Below are 16,823 nucleotides of genomic sequence, written 5' to 3'. Positions count from 1 at the left end.
AATAACTTGGTCCCAGATCTCCACCCCTATCCCCAACAGGTTTCTAGGACCAGCTGTGTAATTTACGGGGCCCAGTGCGAAGTGAAAATGAGGGGTCTTTTGTTCCATAAGCATTGAGAATTTAAAGATGGCGACAGCAAAGCATTAAACCAAGTGTGGGCCCCTTCTGAACCCGGGAGCCTGTCTGAACGCACAGGTCACGTGCCCATGAAGCTGGTCCGTGAGTGTTTGGAGTTTTAGGGAGCTAGGATGAAACACAGGTGAAACAGCACCAGTTTCCCTTCTCTTCTAAGACACTCAAAACAAACAGGATTTCTAAGGCATTTCTTTTCATCTAAATGTAGCAGTAAGATCAGGTTGCAATTTAACCAAAAAAATAAATCTTAGAAATCTCTTGTCCCTAGGATGAAGTCATTCGAAGGACTGGGAATTGGGTCAGCAGCTTCATTTGGGGTCGGGAGTCTTGCTTCATTACCTTCAATCCCTCCTAACTCTGCCTTTTGAATCCCGTCTGCTGCCCCGACCCCCTCCTCCTTCCTCCTTTCGCCTTCCTCCTTCCCTTTAGTCTATGAACCTGTTCAAGGAACTACGCCGTTAAAGGACGAGCACCACTCAGCCTCGCTGACCCCACGGTCCCATTCGCCGACCAGTATCACTCTTTCCTCCTTCCCCAGACACGCCGGATAATCTGTGGCCCCATCACTAACCACTTCCTCGTTTCCAGGAGCACTGAGCCCTCGGCAGTCTCGCCTTGCGGTCCACAAGGTTGCAGATTCCCTTCTCACTAAAGGGACCTTCTGATCGCCAAATCCAGTGGTCTCTTCTCAATCCTCGTTTTTCTTGACCCTTCTCAGGCATCTGACAGTGTCCTGGCTCTGCCCGTATGCCCAGGTCTTCTCATCTGTGAGATGGGGTTGTTGGTTGCTGTGAGTAGATTTACTCGAAGCGCTAGAACGGGCCTGGCACACACAGCACACACTCAGCAGCTGTTGGCGGTGGCCAGGACTGGCGGTGTCATCGTTCCTGTCATCTGGACACTCTGCTGCTTTTAGTTCACTCCTGTGTGCGTCTTTCGTAACAAACTTTTTAAAAATCAGTTTTTCTTTTCCACCTGACTCTTAAGACATCGGTGTTTTCTGAGTTCTATCGCATGGCCACACCTTTCTTCTCTCTTTTTACAATCCTTCCTTTTCTCCATATCCATAACTGCTGTTGCCACCCTGCCAACTCCCAAATGCACAGCTCTTTGCCAAGCTACAAGTGAGTAAGCCAACCCCAGACTGAATTCATTTGCTTCCTACATCTCTTCATCCAGTTGCCCAAGTCAGAAGCCTGGGTGTTTTTTGTTCTCTTAGCTGACACTGAGTGCTAGCCACAAGTCAGGCCCTGTGCTAGTCACTGGGGATGCCACAGTGCGCAAAATGCACGGGGCCTGCCACACTTCCTACTGGTGGGAGAGACACCGATTGATACTCGATTAGTTCTTGGAAGGTAACAAACCAGGGTCCTAACTTTGATTGGAAAAACTTTCAATCAAAGGATATTTAATCGGGGTTGGGAGACATTCTAGGCGGAGGTAAGAGCTTATGCAAAGGCTCTGTGATGAAAAGAAAAATGCTTAAAAAAATGGAAAGGCCAGTGAACTGGAGGGCCAAGGAGGAGATGAAATGTGCCATTGGATGAGGCGAGGAGGTGGGATGAAGCCGGGAGGTGGATAGGCCGGATGGCACGTGGCCAGGAAGGCCGTGTTAGTCTTTCTAGGCTCCTCCTTGCTGCTTACACTGACTCCTTTCTACCAGAGTCTCTCTCTAATGCCCCTCCTATCCCGAAGCCCTCATTGTTTCACACAGAGAAAATTAAAATAGCCTCTTGCCACCTTCAGATCTGTCTTGTGCACTGTAGTCTTAAGTGGGGTTTCTGACATGTAAATCTGATTAAGTTGATCCTCAGGGTACAGATCCTCCCCTGACTCCCCATTGTCAGGATAAAGTCAGCCCAGCTTCCTCTCTTGTTAGTCCCCCTCACACCCAGCTCCGTGCCCCCTTCACACCGGCTCTCCTGAATTTCCCGTGGTTCCCCAAAGGTGCTGGGTGAAATTTGCTTTGGTGTCTGTATGCCTTTGCCCTCTTTGTCTGCCTGGTGATAACCTGCTCATCTCACAAGCTGCAGCTCATCCCAGCTCCGCCAGGAAGCTGTTCCCACGTCCTCTGGCCTGCGTCCTGGCCCCTCTTTGCAGGGCACATGGCCACACTGGTGCATTTATGCCACCTCCCTCCTTGCTTGTCGACGTGTATGCCTCCTCTTTTAGACAGCAAACCCCTTGAGAGAGGGGAATAGGGCTCATTTCTGGTGCTGTAGGCCTGGGCACATATTTGGTGGTTGATAATTATTTTCTTGAAGACTTGTTGATGCAGGAATGACATGTTCTAAACAGGCGGGGAAAAATGAAGTTCTATCCAGAGAGCTCTACATATAGGGCCTACTGTGGTAAAGGACCCCCATGTGCTGCCTGGCTCTGTTTCTTCTAATAGCTGAACACAGGTCTCAGGGCTGCTTCTCATTGCCTTTGCCTGTCACTGTCATCCATCCAAAAGGGTAGGTGAATGCAGGGCAGGCAGAGTCAAATCTAAATACATCGATCCTCTAGCATAGTGTTTTTCACGCATCAGAATCACCTGGAGGGCTTGTTAAAACACAGATAGATCCCTGGGCTCCACCCCAGAGTTTCTGATTCAGTAGGTCTGGGATGGAGCCCAAGAATTTGCATTTCTTAAAAGTTTTCAGGTGATGCTGATGGTGCTGGTCTGGGAACCACTCTTTTGAGAATCTCTCTTCTAGCAAAAGGCTTTGCTCTAAATAAAAATAATTTACTTTCTGTGGTGGTGGGGAAGGAGATATGGAAAGCTTTTTGCTTGAGTTTGGTTTGTAGATTTCAAGGACTATTAGTATGAGATTAATGTGGATAGATGGGTGAGAGTCGATACACTTAAACCTCCTCCCCCATCTCTGGGCTTTTCCACACAGTGTTTCTGTGTTCATTCATCAGCTATTCAATGAATATTTTGAAGGTATAATATGTACATGACAACGTATGAGATAGAGTTGTTGATAGATGACATCGATGTGACACTGTCCTTAAGAGAGTCCTCTACTGCAGATGTAACTGTAGTTCAAGGAGTCCACCGAAGAAATGCCTGCTTAGCTGGGCAGTGAGCTCCCCATCAGTGGAGTTGAAACAATTCGATACACTAAGTGACTATTAAAATCCTGAAATTCTGTGATTAAAGATAGACAGTGTTAATCAACATAACAAAATGGCACAAATGAAACGCTGTGGTGGAGATTACAGTGGGGTGGACTGCAGAGGCTGCTGAGGCCTCCTCATGTAAATACTGATATTATAATTCTTATTTTTAATAAACATTTATTCTTTACCAAGAGTCTACTTGGTGATAAAATGGGGTCATATCTAATGACCTCATAATTTGCTATTTATTGACCTCATATCATTTAAAAGGTTAAATAGAAAAAGCCACAAGCAGGCTCCGAGCAAGCGTGCCTCAGGGGCCTCTTTAAGTTCCACTTCCTGAGTAAAATGGAATTGAGATGTGTAGTACCATTTAATTTTTTTGCAATATTTACAGGAGGGGGGGAGGGAGGGAGGGATAGAGAGAGAGAAAATTGTAGGACTTGAATTTATAGTCGCTAGGTCACCGACTTGAATTTCAGACTCTCATCTTAGTAAGAAAGTTCAACCAGTTGCCAGATTCTGTGGTGTGAGGTAAGGTCAAAGTCCCTCTTTCAGGAGAATTTCACCCTAAAGGTGCGGCAGACCAAGCTGAAGCCCCTTGCCTTCACTACTGTTTTTTGAATGTCTATTCTATGCTGGGTACTGAGTGAGATAGCTTACAAATGTTATTTATAATCCTTTCAGCCATCCTTCAAGGTAAATAGTGCTATCATCAATTTCAGATAAGAAAGAAGGCACAGAGAGATTATGTGTCTTGTCCAATTTCACACAGCAAAATTCAATTCATTTATGGAAGTCAACATAACTATAAAGTTGAACTGTGATAAAAGATAGGTCAAAAATTATAGATCTATCTCAAGTCTGAGTATAGATGCAAAATGCGATATTAACACATAGAATGCAGCAGTGTATCAAATGGATAATCCACTCTGACCCGTTGGAGTGCATTCTAGGGATCAAGAATGGTTCAGTAATAGGAAACATTAGGAAATCAACATAATTCACTATCAATAAACTAGAGTCATATATTAGTAGATGCTGAAAGGGCAGCCAATAAAATTCTCCTATAATAAAACTCTAAAACAGGAATACGAGGAACTACTTAAATAAAGACTAAAAATTAGCCACATATTTCATTCTAATGAGTGAAACACTAAATCCAACTTCATTAAAATAGGAACATCTTGCTTTTGCTATTTTTAAATATCATCTTGGTGATTCTTATAAGCTAAGCTAGGAAGATAAAATAGTTTGTATAAATATCAGAAAGAAGAGATGGTTATCTATTTTGCCAATGGTCATAATACCTAAAAAACCTAAGAGAATCTAGTAAGAAAAGAAACCCTACCAAAAATAATAAGAATTGGCAAAATGGTTGGAAAACAGCTCTTCTCTATACAATGGAGTTCATATAGCTGATTAACTTTGGGACCTGGAACTAGGATTTGAACCCAGGTCTGACCATGAAATCGATGCTCTTTTACCTTATGAAATATTTATACTTGCTACTACTATATATAACCCACTTATATGAAAAGAGTCTCTTAAAATTTGTAGCCTCAGACATTCCAGATCATGTGGGGTTTGCTCTGCTGGGGAGAGATAGGGACGAGGTGAGAGGGTCGACATAGGATTTTTACTGCAAGACCCTTGCGGCCTCTGCTACCAGCAGTGCCATCCCTCCAGGGGCTGAGATATTGTCAGGGGAGGTTGGGGTGGTGGTCTGGTCTTAAGCCATTTGGCCAGACTTCTGTTTTTCAGGTATTGAGCAGCCAACCAATAGAACTGCCCCCTTCCTTCTTGGCCATATTTATGTTGCTAATTGCCCTTGTCTCATAGTGTCTGTCCATTTGAGAGGTGGTGCTTGTGAGAACATGCTTTTAGAGATTTGGGGTATCAGGCTGCCGGGGACATCAAGGGCACAAGCTCTTGGTTGCCACACCCACCAAGGATACCTTGGCTTCCTAGTTTCCATGGTGGAAGGGGAACATCTTTTTCTGACACAAAACCACCGAGTGGTATTTCAAAAATATCACTCGTATCAGGCTGTTCTACTTCCTACTTAGTGAACCACAGGGTGGTGGAGGAAGCACCACCTAGGAATCCAGGAGACCCGAACTCCAGTGGCTCTGCCACAACTAGCTGTGTATTTCCAGGCAAATCACTTAGCCTTGCTGGGCCTCACTTGCCCCTTCTGTGCCACGGGGTGTCGGACCGGAGAGACTCTCAGTCCAAACTTCAGAATTAAAATAATCTTCACCTTTACCATGTGCCTGGCACTGTCCTAATGCTTTGCATAAAGATTAACCCATTACAACAACCCCATGAGGTAAGTACTATTATTAGTCCCATTTTCCCTCTGAAGAAACTGAGGCACAGAGAGGGTAAGCGACTCGCCTAGGGTCTCAACAGCTAGGAAATGAATGAGTTCTGACTCACTTTTGGTGCTCTGCTCTTCTGGTTGTCCTTTACTTTACCTGGGTCATATTGTTAACAGTGGTGTCAGTTCCGTCCAGGGGAAAGGGTTGTTGGGGGTAGGAAGCAGTTTTTAAAGGAACCCCGTCTAGCTCTGGGGTGGATGGATGGGAGTCACTAGCTGGAGAGTGATGGCAGTGACTGCAGAGGTTGCTGACATTTGTGTTTTCCCTTCCTTTCCTCTTTTCCTCTCTAGTCTGTGGCAAGCGCTACAAGAACCGACCAGGACTCAGCTACCATTATGCTCACACTCACCTGGCCAGCGAGGAGGGGGATGAAGCCCAAGACCAGGAGACCCGGTCCCCACCCAACCACAGAAATGAGAATCACAGACGTGAGTTCCCAGCGATTGAATTGGGACAGCGATAAAGTGGGCGGGCAGGGCCATGGAGCATTCCTTTCATCACGTGCCGCATCTTCTTGTGGCAATCGTTGATTGGTCTCAGTGCCCCCTGGTGAGTTGGCTCTTTCAACCTAGCCCCAGCTGCCCTTGTGGGTTGCCAAGCCCAGGCTTAGAGTGAGCTGGGCCAGGGTGGCACACCGAGCTCTGCTCTCAGAGGAAGGAAGGCGAGTGTTAAGGCAGAAGGGAAACATCCATACCTGGCCGTTGTCAGATGCCAGACCTGCTCCTCTCTTCTGCGGCTCAGAAGATCCATTCACAACTGCTGATTCAAATTGGGCACAGCCCCTGTGTGTGTCATTTTTTATACAGACATTCCAGATATCTCCTTGTCTACCAAGAGATGTAGAATCTTCTTGATTGATTGTCGTGGCTGTTACAGGGGGTGGCAGTTTTGGTACAGGGCTTCCCTGCCTTAGGAACACTGCCCTGGAGCTTCCACGCTCTTTGCCGGAGCGACCAGATGCATTTGATGTTGGGGTGCTGGGCTCGGAGGCCCAAACTAATCCTGAAGATTTGTTTTGCCATTTCTAGTCCTTCATTTCTTCCTCAACTTTCATGTACGAATTAGGGAGTCAAAAAGGGCTTAGCATTCACCACTTGACTTTCTCTGTAGCATTCCTATGGTTTCTGGACCTGCAGTAAACTCAAAATGGAATGGGATAATGGAATCTATAGGACTCGATTCAAGATGTAGGGCACGCTAAGATCAATAGGTAAACAATAAGTGTGGACACGCCATGTGTTTTCTACTTCGTTCGTAAGATTTGGTGGTAGGTGTTCTCGAGTGAGCGATTCAATGTAATTAGAAGGATCAGACCTTTAAAAATATTCAGACTCTAGGATTTGAGGCTGACTCCTGTGCATTTCAATCAATCAGCCCAGTCAACTGGTGCTGATTGGCTGCCTTCACCAAATAGTTGAAAGCATTAACACACCTTGGCCAAGGCCTTTCTTTGGATTAGTGTGGGTTTTCGCCTGCCCCCCACCCCACTTTCCCTTTGTCACGTTGCCTTCTGTATTAATCTGCACAGGCTGCCATAACAACATACAACGGAGTGGGTGGCTTAAAGGACAGACATTTATTTTCCCCCAGTTCTGGAGGCTGGAAGTCCCAGATCAGCGTGCCGGCAGGGTCGGATCCTTCTGCGATCTCTCTCCTTGGCTCATGGGTGGCCACCCTCTTGCCGCCTCTTCACGTGGTTGTCCTTCTGTGCGCACGTAACCCTGCTGTCTCTCTGTATACCCAAATATCCTCTTCTTCTAAAGACACCAGTCAGAGGGGATTAAGGCCCATCCTAACAGTTCGGATTTAACCTTTTCCTCTTTAATCACCTCCGTACAGGACTTATGTCCACATATAGGCACATTCTGAGGTACTGGTGGTTGAGGCTTCAACATATGAATTTGGGGGCGGGGGGAAGGGACACGATTCAGCCCATAACGCCTTCTTTAATTTTTACTCACTTTCAGAATTCAAGCCTTTTGTGTGACAGACCCTTGTTTTCTTACCTACTGTTATCCTCTGGACAGGATCTGAAAAGCAGGGCAGGAGAGTCTGACAGTTTGCCTCCCTCTCCTCACCAGCTCCTGAGTAGCCAGCCACAAGGCTGCGGTCTCTGTCTTCTCTCTGGGGAGAGATTTCCTTGGGCCAGTCACCCTTGTCTTTCAGAAAGGAAAACATTTTCATTTCCCTGTCTCTCCTCTTATCCCTTCTTTGACCCAAGTGGCCAAGGCCTAGCTATTGTCTCCTACCTGGAGGAGACTGAGAGCGATCTCCTTTGATTTGGGCTGCTATCTGGAAAGTAATTATTGGCTATGGTTGTGCCCTCTAAAGTATTATATTAGCTCAGTATTATTTCCCACTCCCTCAGTGCTGGCTTCTCTCCGTGACATCTCTTCTCAAATGTCAGGCCATTTTGTTCCTTAGGCGCTCCACTCACACTCCAGGGTTCGGCACGCTTCTTTGTTGTCTGTGTCTCTTTCATGGTGTGCATGGTGATGGCGGCAGCAGAGGAAGGTGCCGTGTGGTCGCTCAGGTATACGGCAGGCCCGGGATGGGTCGAGACGGTGTCCTCCTTAGCTCTTCCTGCGGTCCCCTCCCGGCAAGCTGTTGACTTCGGAGGCGGACACGCGCATATTTGTCTCTGTCCCCCAGGATCTCCTCACGCACTCCCACGGGCCAGGGTCTTCTGCCTCCTGATGTCTTCACCTTGAGGCCAGACGGCTTTGCATGGCGAGGAAGCTGTGTGTTTCCGCCTTCTGGATGGAGACATCTTCCTAAGAAATCTCATCCCGATGCTTTCCCCCCCTCTCTCCATGGGCTTGCCACTGAGCACACTTGCTCCAGCCCCCTCTCTACCTATTCCTCTTCTCCTTCTCACTCTGCTGATGGAAAATTGGGTTCTTTGTAAAGGAGCATCTGACTGCCCAAGGGTGTTGACCTTCATTGAAAAGAATGACTACATGAGCTCCTCTGGGGTCTCCTTACACAAGGAAGGTTCCAGAACCCTCACACACACCCTTTTAATGACATCTTCCTTACAGCGCCCCCTCTGTGATTAACCCCAATTTCGCTAGTGGGGAGGGGGCGGCAGGAAGGCCTTCGGTGTCACACAGAAACCATCCTTCCCTCTTGCCCAGCTTCTCCGGACAAATCCGAGAGACAGCAGCTCTTCCCAGACTCTCGGCACCGCACATGCCACCCATCTGCATGCCGCTGCGAATGTGTGCTCTGTCCCCTCCCACGGTCTCCTGGTGAGCAGCCCCCAACCATTTTCTCGTGAGCACTAATTGCCAGCATCATTAATACCCAGTCATTAGCTGCTCCCACTGTTTGGGGTGGGGGGTGAGCTCCCATCCATCCTGCCCCTAAATGCCACTGGGGCTGTGTGGTGAATCGAATGTGACAGCTCTGCAGCATTCTGAGGTCTCAGCTTTGTGATCCTCCCTTGGCAGGGCTTCTGGAGTGGGGGAGGGAGGCAGGGGAGCTTAATCCACGAGGCTAATCTGCAGTTCCCTCAGGAAACAGTCTGGACGCCAGTGGGGTGGGAATGCTGACTTTTCCCTCTTTAACAGAGCTGCCGTGTGACCCAGGCTGCTCGTGAGACAGGCCTATTGCAAAAAACGCCCTACCAACTCAGGAGTTTTCAGGGCCACGGGCAGCTGCGTTTGCACCACCTGCAGGAGACGGACCTTTTGACTTTGGCCCTCTTGCTGTCCCTTGCTGCATCCCCCCCAACCGCATCTCCAGGGAAGCCCATCGCTCCTCCCTGCGCCTGCTGCTGCTGAAAGGCCAGAGCGAGCGCTGGAGCCGACATTGACCTTCCTCCAGCCCCGAGCTGCCCCGTGCTGCCGGCTCAGCAACTGGCTGCCATTCCTTCTGTCCTCCTGCTCCCTCCCAGCTGACGTTCTCTGGCCTTTGTTCCTCTCCTAGTCTCTCATTTTCTCCTGAGTGTATGTTTCTTGTCCTTCTGTAGGCTCGTCCCCTTCCCTTTGTGCCCTTGCCTACCTGCCTCCACTCCAGGCAGTCCAGGCTGCTTGGAGCGCCAGCTCTCCCCATTGGGAGCTAATACTTTTCTCATGGGATCTTCCCCACCCAAGCTGCTGCCTTTCTATAAATGAAATCATTGTGTGTGTGTGTGTGTGTGTGTGTGTGTGTGTGTGAGAGAGAGAGAGAGAGAGAGAGAGAGAGAGAGAGAGAGAGAGAGAGAGAGAGAGAGAGAGAGAGAAAGGAGGAAGTGCTTGGGCAGGTTGGGACTTTGAGGGGTGCCACTCAGAAGCATTCTTTTGTGACTCCTTAAAGGCCATCTTGGTAAATAGCCACAATAGGGCCAGGGTAGCAGAAAGGGCACTAGATTAGTATTCAGAACTCCTCTGATATAGGCTCACAATGTCAAAACTCTTCTCATTTTTTTTTTTATCTTTTCTGTACAGTGGGAATCTATTATTTTAGGTGATGTTTGCAAGGTATTTTAGGGGTAGGCAGGGTGGGTGTGGGCATTTATAAAGTCCTGGACCTGGATGGAAAAGCTATGTAAAAAAATTCAATCTAATCTGTTCATCTGTCTGTCCGTCCATCCATCCATGCACTGGTTTAGTAACCATGTACTGAGTGCTTCCTTGGTTCCTGTCCCTGAGGAGCTCACAGTCCTGAGCGGAGGGTGTCATAGGATATGTGCATCATGGTGAAGGAGCAGAGGGCTCAAGGGCACAGTAGTATCTATCTACTCCACAGGGTGGTGATGCTCGAAGCGTAGCATCAACATCGCCTGGGAACTTGTCAGAAATGCAGATCCTTGGCTCCTCCAGGCCTCCTGAGACAGAGACTCTGAGGGTGGGAACCAGCAGCCTGTGTTTTAAGAAGCACTTCAGGGCATTCTGGTGCCACCGAAGTTTGAGAACCACTGCATTCGGAGATTTGCAAAAGCTTCACTGAGGAGGTGACATTCAAGGTAGCCCTTGAAGGATGAGGAGGAATTTTCCTGGGAGGAAAGAGGGCTTCCCAGGTAGAGGTAGCTGTATGTACAAAGGCAAGGAGACGTGAAACAGCAGGGTGCATCAGACAATTGTTAGTAGTTTGGTCTGACAGCATTGGAAGAGTGGCAGAAATGCAGGCAGAGGCCATGGTTGGAAGCTTCTTCTATGTGTGGTTGTCTTCCTGTAGGAAATGGAGAGCCACAGTAGCAATTACTAGAGGATAAGAACCAATAATTTATAAAGAAATCTGTTTGACATATTATTAATTGTTATATGGCATTTCCGTTGTACTTAATAGTATAAATGAGTATAAAATACTCTCTATAACATACTTGGAGCTCCTAAGAGGGAAATGTTTTTAAAAATATGTGTCTATAAAATTTATTTCAAGCCTAGTTTCATGTCCATGAAATGGAAGTTTGGGTTGTCCTAAGTCCTGGGAAGTCTTTGTCTTCCATATAATGGCGGTGTGCCGGACACATCGGCTTTCAATATCTGTCAAGAGAAGAAAAGGCCCACTCTAGGGCGCCTTTGGAGGGCATGATGTACTGTGCAGAACTGAAAGAGGAGAGCCGAGTTGATTAAGGGTAATGTCGGCTGATTAGATAATCTGAAAATTAGTCTGATAATGTGCAAATTATCTAAAAGAAGCATATGATGTCATTGCCACACTAACAGGAAAGATCTGACAGATGTTGTCTTCTGACATCTCTGTCCTCTAACTCACGGCCCAGGGGCAACTAATCCAGCTTTGAGAGGGAGTGAAAATTACCTTTGACACAAGCCAAAGAATTTTGGTCCACTCTGAAAGGTGCCTGAAAAGCCTTAAATAAAGCCCACACAACCCACCACTTACCCAATCTCCATGCTTGAAATTTAGGCTTTGTTATCGGAAGGAGAAAGGAAAATTCAGATATGGGGCTGTGTCAGGAAAAGTGAGCTGCTTCTCCCTTCCTGAAGAGCAAATTTGGAAACTAACAACAGGTGTTTTTTAGATGAATTATTATTTCACTAAATACTTTACAGATTACAAAGTGAAGATGAACCAGAGGGGTTGCTCTGACCTTGAAAGTAGATTGGGAGTGAATTTCCCAGACCTGTAGGTTATCCACACTCTTGACCTGGGGGCTCAGAGAAGAGCAATAGATTTGGCCAGGCCCGGTGGATATCATGACTCTGCCACTCTGCCATCTCTGTCTGTGTAAGTGTGGGTCAGTTACTTCCACTTCTTTGCTCCTTTGTTGCCTCATCTATAAAGAGGAGAGAATAAGCAAACTGACCTCATGGGGTTGCTGTGAATCTTCAGTGAGATGATGTGGGTGATTGGCACCAGGCCTGCACATTATAAGTACCGATATCCCATCTCTGTGCCATTTGGACCAACAGAGCATGTCTGCGACCACAGATGGCTGATATGAATCAGAGCCTGTCTGTGGCTGTGCGATACTGGGATGCTAACTGCCTATGGGGTCTCGTTGGCATCATGCGCAACTATCAGAGCCTGACCTGGCCCCAGTACATCCTTTGCTCAATTTTAGATATGGGCCACCAGTCCTTCTACTTAGGCTAAACATGACCATTTATTGAGAACTTAACTGTGCGTGTGCCCACTTTGTGGGGCTAAGTGTAATTGGACTTCCCAAAAAGCCATGTGACATATAGTCTCAGCCTTAGGAGAACTTCTGGTTTAATCGAGAAATAAGATGGGTGCGTGACATCCAGTGAAAGGAAGCCGTGGAGCAGAATCTAGCCAAGCGTGGCATCGCCGTATTTCCCCACGATCAGGCACCCACCTGCCATCTGCCTTTCTATGAGCCTCTCATTTCTCTTACATTTTTGGCCTAATTACCAAGAATATTCAGGATTGAAAAGTTTCATGTCCTGAGAAACAACGATGACAATAATACTTGCTTGTGTCAGACACTGGGCTGAACATGTCACATTTATATAATTTGTTCCTCACAACAACCCTATACGGTAGGCGCTATATCCCCCTAGAAGACATACCGAGGCACACAGAGACTGAATGATGTGCCTGTGGGCACAGAGTGTGAATGAGGATTCTTCAGTCATGTGTCACTTCTTTTCCTACCTTATTAGAAATGAAATTATTTTATATCCAGTTGAGGAAAGAGGCAAAGAAGTGGTGGAATACCTATTCCGCACCAGGCAATTTACTTGTATCATCTCATGCAATGTTACAAGTCCACAAGGCACATGTTACTACTCTTATTTTACTGAGTAGGAAACCGAGACTCAGAATGGTTGAATATTGTGTTATATAGTTACCAAGATGGGAAGCTGAGATATGAATTTGCTTGAGTTGGACACCATTCAATTATGTTGGCACGTCAGAACCCCAAATGATGGATCCTAGTCTCAGCCTGGTATCTTTGTCATGGTCCTACTGATGTCCCTTAATTTTCACCTACAGACCAATCGTTGAATGCATCATACTGCATAGTGGCTTTCCGAGAGAGATGACTATTTATGGGTACCATCTTAGCTTGGGCTGCCATGACAAAATACCATAGACTAGGTGGCTTAAACAATAGGACTTTATTTCTCACTGTTCTGGAGGAGACTTGGAAGTCTCAACTAAAAGTGCCAGCAGGGTTGATGTCCATCTTGTGCTGGAGATGGCTTTCTTCTTGTCATGTCCTCACACGACCTTTCCTGGGTACGTGTGGGTGGAGGGACAGAGAAGCAAGCTCCTTGGTGTCTCTTCTTAGAAGGGCACTGATCCCACCATGAGGACCCCATCCTCATGACCTCATCTAAACCTAATTGTCCCCCAAATGCCCCATCTCTAATGCCATCCCACTGGGGTTAGGGTTTTAACATATGCATTTTGGGGGAGACACAATTCAGCGCATAGCAGGTACATTTCGTCTTCAAAACTAACTCGAGTTGTTTGTGATGCTACATGGACCCCACCCCCTCATTCCAAATCCTACTCGGGACTCTAATTTGTTTTACTATAGAAAAAAAATCACACGCCATTCTGTTCAATAATTTTCCTGCATCTTTCTCATCCTGTGTCTCACTATCTTTCTCAGCTCTTCTTTCTCTTTTTGACTTGGTTCTTTAAAAATAAAACAAACAAAAAAAGGCTTTGCCTAAAGCAAAAATTCTAGGATTCATCCTTGTCTCTTTGTTTTCTTTCACCGCCCATGTCGGCTTCCCTCCAAAATATACCCCTTCCTCCGTCTTCTGGCCCACCGCCGGTTCCTGCGTGGATCATTGCAACTCCTCTGTTGGTTTCTCAGCTTCTGTTACCTCTTTCAGTCTATGCTCCATGGAGTAGCCAAAGTGGTCTTTTTAAAGTATAAAATAGATTATGCCATGCCCCGATCTCAACGTTTTTATCACATTTGAACACAATCCAAACTCCCGACCTTGACAGCCTGCAGTTTTTCTTCTCAGGGTGTGGTCAGCAGCATCGCTCCCAGGTACCCAGGTGACCCGCTTGTCCAGATTTTCCTAAGACATTCCCAGGTTTGGATGGAAAGTCCCGTACCCTGGAAGCCCCTCAGCGCCACACAAATCCAGACAGTTGACTACCCTGTGGGGGAGCTTGTAAGAAATGTGGAATCTTGGGCTCTTCCTCAGACCTATGAACCCCAATCTGAATTTTAATGAGATTCTTCAAATTTGAGAAGCCCTGGGCTCCAAGGCCTGCCAGCCACTCTGACTCGACTTCTCTCAGGTGTGTGGTTGCATGTGCTCAGGGCAGGGCAGTATACAGTGGGCCAGCTAAGCGCCTGAGTTGAGAGCCAGTGTAACCGCTTAGTAACATGTGACCTTAGACAAACAACTTAGCTTCCTTGTGCCTCGAGGACCACCTATACAAAACCAGAACATCGATGTATCTCACAGGGTCACGTGAGGATTAAATGCTAATTTGTATGAAGCGCAGCATTAACAGAAAATGCGTGTGACAGCGTGATGTGATTCAGTGTAGCTTTAGAGCCATGGTTCTCAAGCTTGAGTGCTTCAGGGTCCTTGGGGGTTTGTTGAAACATGGATTGCTAGATTCCACCCCAGAGTTTTGGATTCATTAGGTCTGGGGTAGCACCCTAGAATTTACATTTTTAACAGATTCTCAGGTAAAACATTGCCTTAGAGAAATCCAGCTTTCAAAGACTGGTGTTCAATCTATTTCCTTTTAATTTTATTTTCTTTCAGATGCCCCAAGTCGGGTAACTGTCCAGGAATCAGGCTGCACTATTAAATCTAAGGGTTAGGCTTGGTTTTTATTCTTTTCCTAAGGTTCCAACTTACCTGGGGCAAATGTCTCTTTGGCTTCCAGCATCTGCTTCCTGGCTTGTCTCCCATCTGGGCCCTCATCCTCGGCCTAGGCTGCCCCTCAGCTTTGTGGTCCCTTGACTCTGTCCTAATTCTCAGGTCTGTAGCTTGAGGCTCATCTTTTTTCTTTTCCTAAGTTCTGTTTTTCAGTCTGAAGGACACAGAAAACGCTGATCCATTGTGGACTGATGGGGGCTGACATACCTGAGTCTTGTGGAAGAGATGTGAGGAGAGGTGGAGAGGGGCTAGACTGGGCAAGACAGGAAGGGGGCTTGCTGAATTCTAATAGCAAAATAATAATATCCTGACAACTTAAATGGACAAAACTTATTTGGTCCTAAAGCACCGAGATGTCCTGCAATTCTCTGAGGGGAATGACACCACTTCATCCAGAGCCCTGGTGACATAGTTACTCTCAAATTAAACATTTTCCCCCTCAGCTGATTCATTTGGTGGCAATAACAAGTTGCTACGCCAGGGCATGAACTAACCCACAATGACCTTCTGCTGGAAAATTGAAATATCTCCTGTGCTTTCCCTAATCAGCACTGAGAAGAGTGATCAGTTTTGCTTGGTCTTTTTCTCGCTTTTCTGAAGCATCCATGACAGACTTCGTGTTGATGGCCTAAGGCTGGAGCACAAAGGACATTGCTGGCAGGTCAGGTGACCATCTAGCCCCAGAACTGGTGATGTGGGGTCCCAACTCATGGCATATTGCAACTCTGTAACCAAATACATTTGTCAGGATGGAGACCTCAATGTGAGCAGACGTGTATTCTGTTTGTACAGCACAGTATTTAGGAGTAAATATTTCCAAGGCGTGCATCTAAGCGTTTGAGTTTCTTATTTCCTAAAGATGGAGGAAAAGAAGGTAGGTCAAGGAAGGGTGGGATGACTGACATCACATTTTAAAATTTGTATGGTGTATGGCCACGCCACCCTGAACGAGCCTCATCTTGTCTGATCTCAGAAGCTAAGCAGGGTTGGGCTTGATTAGTACTTGGATGGGAGACCGCCTAGGAAGACCAGGTGCTGTAGGCGTAAGAAATAAAAATAAAAAAATAAGGGATTGTAAACTGACCAGGTCCTTGCAATCTGTGAGGTCAACCAAGAGTTGCCTCGCTTAAAAAAAAAAGTGGTTTTTTAATTTTTATTTATTTTTTTAATAAAGATTCTACAGCCAGCAAAACATACAGTAAGACATAGTCTGTATTCTCATCAGCTGTTGTAGGCCTCCCGGCAAGAGACTGAACATGGGGTTCAAGGGACTCTGGGGGTGACTGAGTCCGAGAGCTCTTAATTGCATCCATCCTGCTTTTCCAAAAAAATGCCTGAGAGTGAGGGTTCCTGCAGGAGGGCAGGCTCATTGGCTTTCTTCACTGCAGATGTAGTCTCTCCAATGGGTTCCCCATTACTCCTTCTCCCCACTCTTTCTCTGTTACGAATAGAACGGGCGTTGGTGGTGCCTTAGAATGGTCACTCATCCTCGGGGGACACTTCCCACCCACTCAGTTCCTAGTCTTTGACTTTCCTTTGCTTGGCAGATCCCTGCTCCCACCCCCTGCCCCCCACACCTCCCAAAAGCCTCTGTGAAGATTTGCACATTCTTTCCTTAAGTATTTATTGTCAGATCTGTGTCAATCACTGTGCCAGGTGCTAGGGATTCAGAGTCAAAGCCACTGCCCCTGCCCTCAGGGAGCTCACGGCTAATAGAGGAAGAGATACCTTACACAAGTGAAAAACAGTGATGAAAGGCTGAGTTCCTCTGCGTTTGGAAAACTTTGTGTTTTTTGCCTCTTCTTTCACCGTGTTATAATCCTCAAATGATAGGCCTACAAGGAACTTTAAGATGTAATCTAGCATATTTTCTTGCCACCGGATAGGCAGGCACTCAACAACCCTGGGTGGGGC

The 16,823-nt window shown here is 46.7% G+C and overlaps 1 protein-coding gene and 1 pseudogene across 9 annotated transcripts in view; both read left to right on the top strand.

Moving 5' to 3' along the window:
• Positions 1-16,823, top strand: part of DPF3 (double PHD fingers 3) — a 245,508-nt gene that overhangs the window by 161,182 nt on the left and 67,503 nt on the right. For all 9 annotated transcript variants that reach the window (XM_036218138.1, XM_036218137.1, XM_036218141.1 and 6 more), the window contains exon 7: positions 5,922-6,059. In XM_036218138.1, the coding sequence (XP_036074031.1) occupies positions 5,922-6,059 (138 nt within the window). The remainder of the gene's footprint in view (positions 1-5,921; positions 6,060-16,823) is intronic.
• On the top strand, positions 15,835-15,953 carry LOC118601511 (annotated as a pseudogene).

The sequence above is a fragment of the Rousettus aegyptiacus genome, unplaced genomic scaffold (genome assembly GCF_014176215.1).
Source record: "Rousettus aegyptiacus isolate mRouAeg1 unplaced genomic scaffold, mRouAeg1.p scaffold_m13_p_3, whole genome shotgun sequence".
Classification (NCBI taxonomy): Eukaryota; Metazoa; Chordata; class Mammalia; order Chiroptera; family Pteropodidae; genus Rousettus; species Rousettus aegyptiacus.
The sequence above is the reverse complement of the archived record's forward strand: the minus strand, read 5'-3'. Positions and strand labels throughout refer to the sequence as shown.